This window comes from Cygnus olor, chromosome 3 (genome assembly GCF_009769625.2).
Source record: "Cygnus olor isolate bCygOlo1 chromosome 3, bCygOlo1.pri.v2, whole genome shotgun sequence".
NCBI lineage: Eukaryota > Metazoa > Chordata > Aves > Anseriformes > Anatidae > Cygnus > Cygnus olor.
In genome coordinates this window covers 89,539,827-89,554,272 of record NC_049171.1, presented here as the reverse complement: position 1 = coordinate 89,554,272, position 14,446 = coordinate 89,539,827, and the positions used below count along the sequence as shown (strand labels likewise).

The 14,446-nt window shown below is 35.4% G+C and overlaps 1 protein-coding gene across 4 annotated transcripts in view; it reads left to right on the top strand.

Annotated features, from left to right (window-relative positions):
* Positions 1-14,377, top strand: part of BTBD9 (BTB domain containing 9) — a 120,346-nt gene extending 105,969 nt beyond the window's left edge. For all 4 annotated transcript variants that reach the window (XM_040552330.1, XM_040552329.1, XM_040552332.1 and 1 more), the window contains 2 exons: positions 7,922-8,000; positions 12,574-14,377. In XM_040552330.1, the coding sequence (XP_040408264.1) occupies positions 7,922-8,000; positions 12,574-12,768 (274 nt within the window). In that variant the 3' untranslated portion in view covers positions 12,769-14,377. The remainder of the gene's footprint in view (positions 1-7,921; positions 8,001-12,573) is intronic.
* Positions 14,378-14,446: the final 69 nt, after the last annotated feature.

Below are 14,446 nucleotides of genomic sequence, written 5' to 3'. Positions count from 1 at the left end.
TCTAGTTTTATCAGAATCACAAGGGAGGGCAGCTACATTGTTTCTGTTCTATAACATGATAACAGAAACAGAAGTTGTGCTTACTATTTTTGTCTTAATTCACTTTAGTCTCATGTCTGAAATTACTGCAGTCCTGGATGCAGGTTACAGTTTTTTCTAGGCAGCCCACGCGAGTTTGAGCCTGAAGTCAGCAGGCTTTGTTTGCTGACCTTGAGGTTAATAAATAATTCAGTGTGGTAGGATAAAGAGCTACAGTTTTCCTCCCTTCCATTAGCAAACCTTGGTACGTTTGTATTGCTGTTATGAGGAGGCACATGCTGATTTACTTTTTCCACTGTTTCATTCTTCTTAGAGGCTGCGGCTCAATTTACTGCATTCCTTGGGTGTTTGACATGTCAGTTAGATGTTATCGACAGTAATAGAAGGGTGGTTGCTGTAAATGTGAAGTTTTTACGAGTGGTCCATGAAATCGTGCCCAAGGGAATGTAAGAGAGAAGAGCAATAAATAGCGTCACACCACTTGCTACAAAAGAACTGATTAATAGGGAGCATGATTCTGCCTCATATCTCTCAAAATATTTTTTATATATTTGCTGTTAATCAACTATTCCGTTTGTACGAGAAGTTATATAATAAAAATAGCTTACAAACTGTCAAAGGATTACAGGGGCAAGAAGCCCTCAAAGTTACAAACAGCCACCTCATTGTATTACTGGATATGTTAATGTGTTGGATGGCTTTTCATCTTTGCTATCTAAATGAACATCAAGAGCAATAAATATTGGTAATGAGGAAACAGAATAAAACCAATTCAACCTCTAGGATTGTGCATGTGTGTCTTCTGCTTGCATGCTCTATGGTGTACAGAAAAGTATGCAAATAAGAAGAGTTCCTAGGTCAAGATACTCAAGTACACAGCCTCTGTCTGCAGCCACTGCCATCCACCAAGGGTGGAGGGGTAGATACCACACACACAGTTCCTGACACAGCATAAAAATTTAGCTCATGGCATTTTGCCAGATGGTTGGCAGCAAATTGCTAATCATTTTTTTGTAGGATTTAAAAATATAAAGTATATTTCTTGAAGTACAGAAAAACAACCTATTAAAATTTGTAGAATATCCGAGCAACCTAAATTATATGAATACACACCTTATGCAATATAAAAATGCTACTTGATGCCTATATTGGCGTGTGGATATATTTGAGGAATAGTTGCTACATTTAGCTTTACTGTTGCTTAATTTGACTATATTTTAATGTGTTTTAATGTAATATTGTTTCTAAAACAGCAAAAATGTAAGCCCTGAAGCTGTGAAAGCAGAGATTCGGTGAGGAGTCTTTTATATTAGAAGGCTTTTAAAGAAGTCAGAAATTAAGTATAGACTTCAGTAAATCTAATTTATGTCAGAATTTTTAATAAGTCTGCTTTATCAAGCCCACATTTGTTTTCAACAATAAATCTCCACATTTAGTTTCTAGAATAAATCATGTACAATAACAGTTTTATCGCAGTTTAGTGAAGTGTTCTTATAGCTGTGAGAAATACAGCTATATATAGTTATTTTGTTTGGATTTGCCATAGCAGTGGAGGGACCAGTCATAACTACAGAAGTAACCTCAAGTTTTGTTCAGATTGTTTCTAAATTGTGTGTGTTCAATAAGGGAAACATATTTAGAATAAAAACTTTTGGGGGAGTTTTCCCAAAGGGGGTGGGTGGCATTATGTACTTTCTTGTCAGTATATAGCGCAGTTATGTAACAAATACTGCAACAAATAATTTTTTATTTTTATTTTATTCTCTCTTCTGTTAGTATTGCAAGTCCTTTGTGATTTGTTTGTTTGTTTTTTTCCCTTAGTAGACACTGGATAAAGTATGTTATAGTTCATTGAAGAGACACCAAGTATAAATAGAATCAAGATGCATTATTAGGTGAGTTTGTTTCTAAGAGAGCTGCAGAAAGCAAGCCGTTACTTCAAGCTTCCACTTTCCCTGCATCCTTAGAAATACCAGGTATTCAAAGCTGCCTTTTGTGAGTGTGCTGTCATGATGACAGCAGGATAGATGGAAACTCAGCTTTTGGTCTCAGGTTTTAGTTGAAGAAGACAAGGAGTAGAACTGTGCTTAATTTGTCTTGAAAACTAAAATGTAGATGACCTCGGAGTCCTCACAGGCTTTCTCATAGTCCTCATTTCCCTTCGGTGGGGCTTGGGAAGTAGGATGAAAAAGGGTTGGCTACGCTAGATACCAGCTTTGACCCTCTGAATTAATATGTTAAATTACAGCTTTAACAGAGAGGTAGTTTTATTTCACTTTGTTTTTTAGTACTGTTATAACGGAAAACATGTTTTTTATAGGCAATTTATGAGGTAGCTGTAGATCTTTGGGGTATTTTATAAAGAAAAAAAGTCTGTATAACAATAACTGTTACAGGCAATTTTAGTGCATGCTTCTGTCTTTATTTTGTAGGTACTCCATAGCAGAGGTTAAAATAATAGTTGTTAATAAATCAGGAGGTGTAATACTTATCATGCAGAACATACTACAGTACTTCTCGAGTCTCGGTTGGCTTGCTTCTGTGTGCGCAAAATGTTTTATTTGGCAGCTTCACCTACTAGTTAGACAGCTTGCTGTCTTGTTTTCATCAGTAGTCATCAGACTGATGCATGGAAAGACAACACAACTGCTCTTTCCTTTTGCTTTCATCTGCTTTTACAAATGTCTCCTTGCTCATCACAACAAATGATGTATTTCATTAATAAAAAATTATAGTCATAAATGAAAAAGTCCACATCCAAATAACTAGGAAGTGCTTCTTCACTTATAGAATGAGGCATGTGCAGACAAACATTAGAAAGCAAGATGGAGGCTACTTGCTGGTAATCGCAGTTTTTCAAGGTGTGTGGTTAATTTCCATGTTTGCTTCCCGACTGTTTTGCTTCTCTTCTTGGAGTGAGGAACAAAAAATGGAGCTTGTGTGTCACTTTGGAAAATGAAAAGCTGCAGCATGCATACACAAACCTCACAAGTTTAGCCTAAAGCAAGCCATGATATGAATATAATGTGGTTATTACATCTTCGTGAATGTTAGTTACGTATAACAGCTTTCTCTTTGGTCTTATGTCTTTGGCCTGAGCTTGGTTTCAGCTATAATCAGAGCTGCTCTGGTGATCCCACAGTGTGGCAGTATTTCTGTAATGCCAGTGGCTTGTTAGAAAACGTCCATAAGAGATAAGCTTTCAATTCTTTCTTAATTTGTTCCTCCTCGACGAGGAGGAAATAAAGGTAAAGGGGATGGGTCACTCTTTATATCCCATTGTGTATAATAAATCTTTAGAAAGATTGCACGTTTTCATAGAGATAACTAGGCAAGAATTTAAAATGCTGAGAAAAGCCATTAAATTCTCTAAGAGGTGAATTGCTATTTTAGAGCTATAGATAGCTTAAGCAATAGCAAGCTATTGTTATAATTTACTTGGACATTTTTATTTTTTTTTTTTTTGCATTCTTCTTGCAATAGGCTACCAAAGAAAAAGACAGGAAGAAACATGAAAGTGCAGGGGCTTCTAATGATTTTTTTCTTCCTGTGAATAATATGGTGAATAGGTTGTGGGATGCACAGAGCCATTGAGTTTTCAGTGACAGCTGTTGCTGTTGGAGAGATGAAAGCACTTGGCCCAAGAGTCTGTTTATACGTTTGAGTAGAGAAAGCGATTTTTGTTGCAAGGAGCTCTAAGTGAGACAGGCAGAGTCAGAGAATGAGAGCAAAAGATAATTATCTAAATTATGTTCAGGCTATTATAGAAGACGAATATAGTTAAAATGTAATTAAATATGACAGGCTCACAGGATGCAAGCATGGCTTTGGAATGCTAATCATCAATTACTGCATCTCCTTAGGGGAGTCATGCAGAACAAGAGAGTTAGAAGTCGGATGGCTGAGGTGAGATGTAGACTGTTAAATAAAACACCATAGGGCTGTAACAAGGCTAATTTCTTTTGGAAAATGGAACTGTGTTATCAGGAGACCTTTGCTGGCCAAACAATTTGTAGTGCTGCCTTTCAGCTTGAGGACCTTAGTATAAATCTGAGTAGACTGATAGTCCCTAATCTTCTTTTAAAGATGACCATCTCAAAGTGATGGCTACAACTGTTGACGATTGAGTAGGAAATCCCAAATGAACCAACCACCAAGATGGATGTGAAAGCAGAAGAAAAAAGATCTACACTTCTTGAATATTTAAAAACGCTAAACCCTGAAAAACCTGATATAGTGGGTGGCATTCCTGCCCATGGCAGGGGGCTTGGAACTAGATGATCTTTAAGGTCCCTTCCAACTCAAGACATTCTAAGATTCTCTGAAAGTCAGTTCTATAATGGATCACTAATAAAGAATACAGAGATATAAAAAGTCCAAAGATGACAATGTCAGTTTATGGGAGAAAGAAGTTCTGTTAGCTTCGTAATGACTATGTCCTAGGTAAAGAATGGTGGAAGCATTGCCGCAAGCTTGAAAGGTTTGTTTGCTTGGCATAGGGAAGCAAAGGTGAAGAAATGACAATTATTACGCAGAAGTGTCTAATCCCAGACCAAAAAAAGAGATGCTTTTGATATGTTTTAATGCTGCTGTTACTTGTATGCAGTGACATATGAATTCATCAACACCAGAGCTATGCATAGAATTTGGAGAAAATTTTTGTAAAGACCATCAAAAGGAATTATGAGGGTAGAAGGACTAGCTCTTGTTAGGAGAGAATAAAATAAGCAGATATGCATGGCTTGACTAAACCTTTGCAAAACCTTTTGCAAAATGAAAGTTCTGCACAGAAACTGAAATAATTTTAAGAGTACTAGAAGAGGTAACTTGTAGCAAAAGAAGAAAATTTAAAAGAAACTTAAGGCTTGCCTCAGATGTTGTTCGTTTAATTGAGGAACACCACTGAACAATTGTTATGGTTTGATACATCAACAGAAGTCTTAGTGAATTTATTTTATCAGCAAAAAATAAAAAGAAATACAAAGAAAGCAGATATGCCATGATAATTTGTTGTCAGTAATCTCTCTTCCCATATGGTATAGTCACACTGCATAAATTATCTTTCTGCTGCATAATTATATTTGTACTGGAGAGGTATTTTTTATAAATATATATATATATATCAATGTTCTTAAATGTACTGTTACAGTTGAAATTGTTGCAGATTTTTACTGATGGAAGTTTGTCTTCCTTATTTCAAAAGTGGCTTTTTCCAAATCCATTTGGCTTGTTTTCTGTTTAGCTTTTTCCTTTTTGCTAAGGAAATAAATTAAGAGACCTGATGTTCTCATTATTCCATCAAGTACTAATTCTCTAGTGGCAATATTCTTGAATTTTAATAACTCTTCTACAAGCTGTGTATAATTTTGACTTTTTTTTTTTTTCCAATGGGAAGGGAATAAAATGGACACATACCAAAATACTAAATATTCTTAGGACCTAATTTATTGAAAACCCTATCTCCTTCAAGTCTCACATTCTTTTTTTCAATTTTATTTATTTACAGTAATTTATATCAAGCTTTGGTATTATTAAAAGAATACTTATAAACCAATCTGAATCGGTGTAGCTGAAAGAAAGGACTTGCAGTGGGAAGTGGAAGAACTTAGGAGTTTCCTGCAGTTGCTGATCGAGATGAATGTTGTCAAAGGATTTTCAGAGGCCTTTTTCTCAACCTCTTGCTATTCATCATGTTCTTCTGTATTACTGAATGGATGTGTTGTCTTTGGTGTCACTTCATATGACAGACAATGTCATTTACTGCCATCCTGGGAAAATCTGCACTGAACTCTAGCAGTGCTTTTTGACCAGCACTCAGAATTACTATAAAAAATACATTCCCATTTATATTCTATTTCGTGGTCCCTAATTAACCTTTTTTTCTTGTCGCAGAACACAAGCTCTGTCTTAGAGGCTAGAAAGGCATAGGCTGTTCTCAGAAACTTCCTTGGGGTTTTAAACCCTTTGTGTTTAGGACATCTTTAGAATATTTTACAAACCACTGAAGTGGGAGGTCTGATTTTTACATCATTGCTTTTCTCACAGAGTCCACATGTAAATGTAAAATCATATACATTGTGTAAACTGTGACAATACTTTGTTGTGAGAAATAGTATCGTAATTGTCTGATTGTCACAGCCGCTCATCTTGGGACTCTATTTCAAGGTTAAAAGCTAAGGGACTATGTAGTCTACATGTGGCCATGAAGATTAACTAAGTGGCTATACTAGAGAAATATGAGAAGGAAACTCGAGAAGAATTGTTCTTCTGTTTAGGGAAAAAAATGCTTAAATCATGACATCCTTTCAGATCTTGAGGCAGTCAAGAGTAGTCCATTCTCACTTTATATTTAATTTAAAGCTTGAAGAAACAGCATGAGCTTTAAAATAAGGAGAACATAGCCACATAAGGGATATAAATAAATTGTGAAGTGCAGATAGGTAACGTCTGTACCTCTGAGGCCTGATTCAGACCTTGCGCTTCTATTACGATGAGTAACTGTAATCACATCCATTACTTCATGCAGTAATACCAGTAAACTACGTGAAATTAGGTCTTAATCAGGCTCACAATCTTCTTTAAGCAAATATAACCTGACAGGATTGAAAACCTAATAGTCAACTAAATTAGACCAAGAAATGCTATGTTTGTGTCAGAGATGATGATAGCTTTCTGCTAGGGTAAAATTCTAGTACGTGACAGCAAAGCTGTTAATACTGCAAGGCTTTGGTGCACTCTACTGATGGGGAGTGCTGTTTTGTTCCAGTTTTGCTTTGGTCCCTTATTTCTTCTGTGAGTATTTCTGGAGGTATTTAGGACACATTCAGGAAAATTTCATCCAATATTTTTCCTCTTCAGTGAGTTAATGTAGTTATACTTAACTACATTTTATCACCCAAGCCTTCCATGGTAGAGTCTAGTTTTGCTAAACAGTTAAATTCTATATCTAGCTTTACTGTTTTATGAATAAAAAACAGTATTACATTCTAATATGTTTAGGCACTAATCTAGTGCAATGGAAGACTGGCATCAAACTGAAGCCTCTAGGTCCCATTTTCTTTTCTCTGTTCCACTGTTAGTATGTTCTGTGAGCACAAAGCTGTGGTGGGAAGTGGTGTCCTTTGCCTGCTGTTCAGGAGACTCCATATGATGTGTTGTATCTCACCCAAATCAGAAGAGTACAAATGAAGGCAGATTATAGTGTTCGCGGTGTGGTTCCTACACTCCAAAAGTGACACTCTAGCTCTGGGAGGAGTGGTCTGGTCTCCCCACTGCCTCTGTGTCCGGATGGTGAAATTGTCATAACACGAGCTGAGCAAAATGCTTCATGTCATGCTTAGTGTCCTGGAAGGACAGGACCCATACAAGGGAAGCTTGGATCCTCTGCCTCCACTACTCATGTTACAGAATGGGATGGAGAGGTTTGCTTGTTTGTTTTTCCTAGAGCTGTAATTTTCTTTAACTGAGCTCTGATGATTGATGATTTCTCATGAGTACTTAACAGATGCATTTACTTTTATTTATCTGATCTTTTGTTTATCTAACACAGCCAGTAGCACCGTCAAGGATTTTTGACTTTGCATCCAAGTTGCTTTTTTTTTTTTTTCCTGTTACCATTTTCTTAACTTTCAGCAATTGTATGTGTATTATTCCCGCATACAAATTATAGTATAAGGTATGTATAAATACACGTAAGCAGAGTCAAGGCACTTGAAAATAAACACGAACAAGTAGCACTGGAAATTCAGGTGATGAAAAGTGTTTCTCTGTTTGTCCTATTAAGTGATTATGTACTGTCATTTGAATAGATCCCCTGTATATTTTACTTCAAGCTGTCGTGATCATGTCTAATATTTGTATGTCTTTCTGGAATTTTTTGTAGATCCTGGCAAACAATCACTTTTGATAAACAGCCTGCATCTTTTATCAGAATAGTTGGAACTCACAACACAGCTAATGAGGTAAGGAACTTCTAACATAGCCTGTATTCTTCATGAATATATAACCATATAGATTTTCATATCTTGCAACGAAATTAATGATGCTCGCTAAAGTGTATGTGCTTTTTTTTCCCCTCTGGCAATCTAGCAAAATAAGAACGAATGCTTTCTGTATTTAAATATTAGTGAACTGTTATCATCTTCCCAGACTCTACAGAGTTGAAGGGTTGTTGCTAGTGTGTAGAATACATTTGTTTGGTTAATTTTTACACACAAAGTACAGTAAAGTGTTTCTAGTTTTGACCTGTGCACAGTGCCATCAAACATTCCTGTCAAGTTTGATTAGAATTTAAATTATCCCTTATTTTGATGAATGATGAAAATACTATTTTAGTGCACTAGAGAAAGGTGTATAGTCTCTGATTATTTGGTTTTATGACTTTTATATTTTTAATGAAGAAAACATAAGAAAAATCTCATTCTTCATAAGAAAATCTTATTTGCATATAATTCTCTTATAACTGATTTTCATACCCAGTAAATCAGTTAACTAACAGTGACCAAAGAGATTTTTTCCATTCATTTTATACAGAAAAAAATGTTTTACAATAACCCAGTGCAACATTATCCTCTTTCTGTTTACTTGTGCTTCTGTCTTTTATTATTGTTGTGTATTGCCTCAGAGGAAGTCCGTGTTTTACAGTTGACTTCAGTGAATCAATTTACAATATGTAGATTTAAGAATATATGCATGTCTTTGAGAGATCATGACCTTACATGACAAAAAATAGAGACACCAAGAGCTGCTTCCGTGTTTATGCATGCATGTCTACAGCCCACATGCATAGTTCACCCCAGAACATTGTACTTTCACCTTTTACAATGAACTGTAGATAGTGGTATTAAAGGTTGCCAGCTCCAGCAGTATTAGGAGTTACTGATTAGGATGGGACCAGATGACCTCCAAAGGTCCTATCCAACCTTAACCATTCTGCAATTTCTGATCATATTTAGCATAAGGGAAGGCTAGTTCTTAGACATGGGCAGAATTGTCAAATAGCATTATGTCCGATTTTAGAGCACCTATGGACAACATATGAGGTGTCAACATCAGTTTTCAGCAGACAATTAGAAAGAAACTGACCAGTATACTGAACCAAAAATAACATTTTTCTTTCTAAGCACCGTCTCCTGTAGCGTGTGGTTCAATCCTCATCAGTGAGTTCTCAGAAATATGTAATCAGAAACTGCCTTCAGGTTGTTGTGCGTGCATGAAGAAGCCTTTTCCATTACTGATCAGCATATAGACAGTCCTATTTGCTCTCATGCCAATCTCTGTAGTTTCTCATCTCTTTATTAAAAAAGAATATGAGGAACATTGCATAAACTTAGCAAATCAGCCTATAAGAAACATTACCTCCAACTTGTAATTCTTAAAGGTAGCTTTAAGCCCTGAAGAGTAACAGATTTGTGGGCTTTTAAACATAATTCTAATTACAAATTGGTTCCCGTTACAAGGAATTTAATATCCTGTGTAGTTATTTGTATGGAGCACTGCATAACTATAGTGAAATCAGTATATGCAAATAGAGTTTATGGCTATTCATGTAACAGCTAAGTTGAACTATAAACACATGTTGCCATTCTCAGTCTTACCCTCTTTTGTCTTTAAAAATTGTACCCCATTCTAATTTATTTTATTTTTCAAACAGCTTATTCCTCCCAAAGCTTGGAGGAAGATTATTAGCATACATATATTGCTATATTATATTACTTTTGTATACCCTATTTGTTCTACGAGCACACAGCTGCAGCATACCTTTTAACTTTGAAGCACAGTCTGATTTTTGGGGTTACAAAAACAAAAATGTAAATTTTCTCCATTTATTGAATGTTTTCATCTTTTAAACTTGTATTTTCTTCCACCATATATTCTGTTTGTTGAAAGACATAATTTACAGAGATTTTCTTGACTTTTTTTTTTTTTTTGGTGGGTTAGAACATGATAAAAATGTAACCTGTTTTTCATGAGCTTACAGACATCCTACTTTTATAAATAAAAGGATTATTTTTCCTTAGTCCTTATCATCATTTATTTGTCAGACAGATCACCTGATACTTTTAACTGACTATATAAGTTTTGTCATGTTATTCCTCTTCAGTAGTACTGACCTGGAAAGAGCATCTAGTTGCAAACGTGAAAGCTTTGTCTTACAAATTACTGCACCAGTGTGTGTGTGTACTTGGCCTTACTGCTTTGTATGTCAAACCTTCCCTAAAACATCCATGAGAAGTATAACATAACATTAGAGAACAATGCTGAACTGTGATCTCAACCTTTTTAGAGTAAAAAACACAGGATTGTTTGTTTTAGTAATACTGGTCTTAAATACATAATTTCAACATTAGATTAAGTAGATGAGCTCAATTGTACTTCTCTATCTTCTGCTTCTTTCATAAGCTGAATTCTCTACATGTTAAAGTGGCAGCGTAACTGAAAATGGAATGAATAAATTCACAGGCCTGTTAATTTGCCAGATGCTGAGATGACCGTTAAGAATTTAGTATGAAAGAAATGGTAAAAATTAAAGCTATAATTTAAGAATCAGGTACTTCAGATTTTATAGGCTAGTATCTGCTAAATTTCAGTGGTGAGCATAATATATTTTAAAAAGCATGCATCACTATGTAAAGTGAAATTTTATATGAAAAACCTTATTGGTGTAAGATACAGTACAGTTATGGAATCTTCTGACTTGTGGATCTCCATCCCATTCATTAGACTGTACTTCCTTTCAAGAAATGCAGTGCATTAAAGAAATTCAATGATAAGATATTGTTCTCTTCTGCAAATCCTGATGCTGATAAGTGTGGCAGAAAAATGACAATAGCTGTTACTTTTAAAAGCATAGGAGTGTGATGAGTATAAAAGGGACTTTTCAAGAAGTGTAGCTGAACACAAAAATTGGCTTCTCAAGAACTGTAACAGATGGAGAGAATTCATGCCACTGTAGAAATTTGTTTGGCTTCAGAAAAAGCTTACCAGAAGAAATGCAGAGAAAAAGCCATTTTGTGCACATGTGTATGTGTGTGGGTATGGGTGCAGATATATTTGTAATCTGTTCATATATATATGAAGACATAGCAGTACATCTTTATATTAGCATGTGTGTATATGTGGAAATATAAACATGCATCGTTATGTATCTCTATAAAAAAACTACAAGAACTTGTACACTGAGAGGCACAAGAAAATATAATGGGGATACAAAAAACACAGTGAATGAGAATATATTTTATTCATTCCATTCATGCTGTCAGGATTTGAATTAAAAACTAGCTACCTCCTCAGAAAAGACCCAGGGGCTGCTTTAGGCATGTCATTGTAGATATCTGCTCTATACACACTTCTGCAAGGATGGTCAAAAAGCATAATAGGATTTTCAGTTGTATTAAAGAAAGGTTAGAAAATACAATAGTCTGTAGTCTTCTATGAATATGTAGTATACCTGTGTTTTGTTTATGGTATTTGATTTTGTCCACTTTAACTTGAAAGGGCCTGGGAAAGGGCAGTTAGGATTATAAGAGATTCCCCTTGTTTGCGAGAAGAGCTTTAAAGATATGAACTACTTACAAGATGAATGATAGGAGATGTCATTCAAAAGTTACATAATTAACTTAAGACAATTTTTAAATTCAATTTTTAATGTTTGTCAAAGTTTAGCTATAAAACTACAATAAATGACAAAACAAAATTTTAAAAGCAATATAAGAAAATACTTCAATTACTGTGTGGCAAAGCTGTGCAATTCATAGCAGTGAGAAATGATGTGGAAGTAAGTTTTGTAACAGTTTAAGCGTTCCTCCCTTTTATCTTCCCAAGCAAGTCAAGAACAAGTATAAGTAAAAGTAAAGTAGAAAATATATTGAAAAAAATACTTAACAGATGACTTTCTTACTCAAGAAGCAATCACCTGTACAGTGGTCCAGGTTGCTTTGAAATATCAGAAACTGATCACTGTTTCAAAGGGCATATTTCATGTGATACAACGACAGCTTCCTTGGACAGTCTGAATACATCTCTACATACTTCAGGATATCTCTGTAGAACTATCGTTGCTATTATAGAAGAAGGCAATCTTGAAATAGAGTCATATTGGTAATGACTTAAATTTCATTTCTCATGTGTATGAACATTCAGTCTTTGGAGGATGTAATTAGATCACAAGATACGTTTGAAACAATTGATATAATTGTTGTTGTCTTCCAATAGCATGTAGTAGATATTTATGCCACTTGGCAAAGGAAAAATCAGTTACAAATATCTCTATCTGCCTTAGAACTGTCTTTCTGAATTTTGGTGCCATAAGTAAAGGTTTGTATAATTTGAAGGCCTTCTCTTGCTCCACTCTTACTATGTTGCTGCAATATTTATGACACATGGAAAGATGTTTTTGACCTCATGCTGAAACATTCTAATTTGGTTAAGTACTGATTTGGCCTGCATACTTCCATACAGATTTCATCTTGTTTTGATCATGCTTTTGACAGCATTTAATTGTTTTGCTTTATCTTCATCTTTTGTTCTCTCCAGGTTTTTCACTGTGTGCATTTTGAGTGCCCAGCACAAAACGGTACCCACAAGGATGAGGGTTGTAAGGAAGTGGCAACAACAGAGGTGGGGAGTGGTGGACAACAGCTTGTTTCTCGCCCTGTTCGAGCTGCAAGCACTAGTTCCCTGCATTCCCCTCCTGGATCCACCTCGCGTTCACATGCTCACCAACCATAAAGGAGGCTGAAAGGGAGCTTTTGCAGCCCCATTGACATTATATAAAATCATTCAGAATTTTCTTGTGCTGGTACCTTTTCTTTCTTTTTCTCTGTGAACAAAGGGGACCATGTCTGAAAGATGGAAATGCTGAAATGGCAAAGGCTTTTCCCAAGGACATGAAGAGACTGCTTCACTCCTCAATTTGTTCAAATCAGGCTGGTCTTCAAGGGGGGAGAAAATAGGTCTTCAATCTTCATCAAGTACCCCACTAACACCTACCTCTCTAATCTAACCAAGGCAAGGAGAACAGAAGGAAAAAAAAAAGGCAGAGTTACAGTGAAAATCTAAAATGACATGAGCAGAATGGAAGGCATATGAAACAAATATTTATTCCCTGGAGGCTTCCATTAGCAAAGAAAATGTTTAAGAAACACATCAGTACAGAACACGTTATTTTTAAAAGTTATTCTTCATTCATATTTCTTTTTATCATGTAATCTCTTTTTTAAATTGTTTTAACTCTGTATCCCACTTTCTCTTATTTTTGGCTGTAGCAAATGCTGTGCAGTAGATTAAGGAAGTATCAAATATGTTTACCTGCTGAGATGCAAATTCCCTCATTCATCAGTGGGATGACAAGAAAAGCCTTCATGATATCAACAAACTAATTAATGGATGCTATGTTAATCTTGACCTTAGTTAACTTTTCGAAGTACAAAATTGTCATTTCTTATACTCAAAAAGAGAATCCCTAAATCAAACTTCCATCTTGAGAAAAGCTTATTTTTCACTCATGAAGATGATTACTTAAATTTTACTTATGTTTCTAAGAAAACTTGCAACAGATCATCTTTTTTATTTTTCTTTTTTTGCCTTAGAAAAATGGAACTGCATCTAGTCACTGACAAGCAGTTGTTCTGAATACAAAAAGAAGAATTTGAAGAAACTTATTTGTATCCAAGACAAAATGCTTACTCTGGAGCTAAAAATTTAAAGGCCTCACGTAAACTTTTCTCATAATCTTCAAAAAATGTGATGCTTTTACACAGTATTGTAAAGGATCTGGCTATTACTTTACATCACAGAATTGATTATCCATCCATGTCCGTCTGGATTAAATTGTGTACTACTTTGCTTGTTCCGAGTGTTTCCATATTGATGAGAACACAGCCTCTCACTCTCCAGATCCACATGACTTTTAGGAAGAGCTCCGTGGTGGTCTGTCAGTGTGTGATGAAGTGTTTTTGGATTGCGACAGTGATGTAATTGGCAAAATTGTTTAGGAGGTTGTTACTCCTCACAAAGCATATTATGTTGGAAATGTCAGCTAACCAGTTTTATGAACTTGGAATCTCCTCTGGTGACAGATAAGCTTGTCAGAGAAAAAGAAAGCTAGTGCAGGATAAATATGGTTTTCCTTTGCATAACCTTACTGATAAAATGAGTTATATCAATATAGCAAATAGTATGCTAATCTGTCACACTACTTAATTTTAAAGAATTTCCTGACTGGTTGTGCTTAAAACAGGAAGAAATATAACAAACAATAGCAAAGAATCAGTAGAAACTTCAAAGGAGAAATGCTTCCGCTTTCTTGTTTCCAATAAAAATGACTAGGCTTCATCAATAGTATTACACTGTTTTTCATTGCCAAATTACTTTTGGGTTCAGACATTTGCGTGCAGTCCCCTCCTTT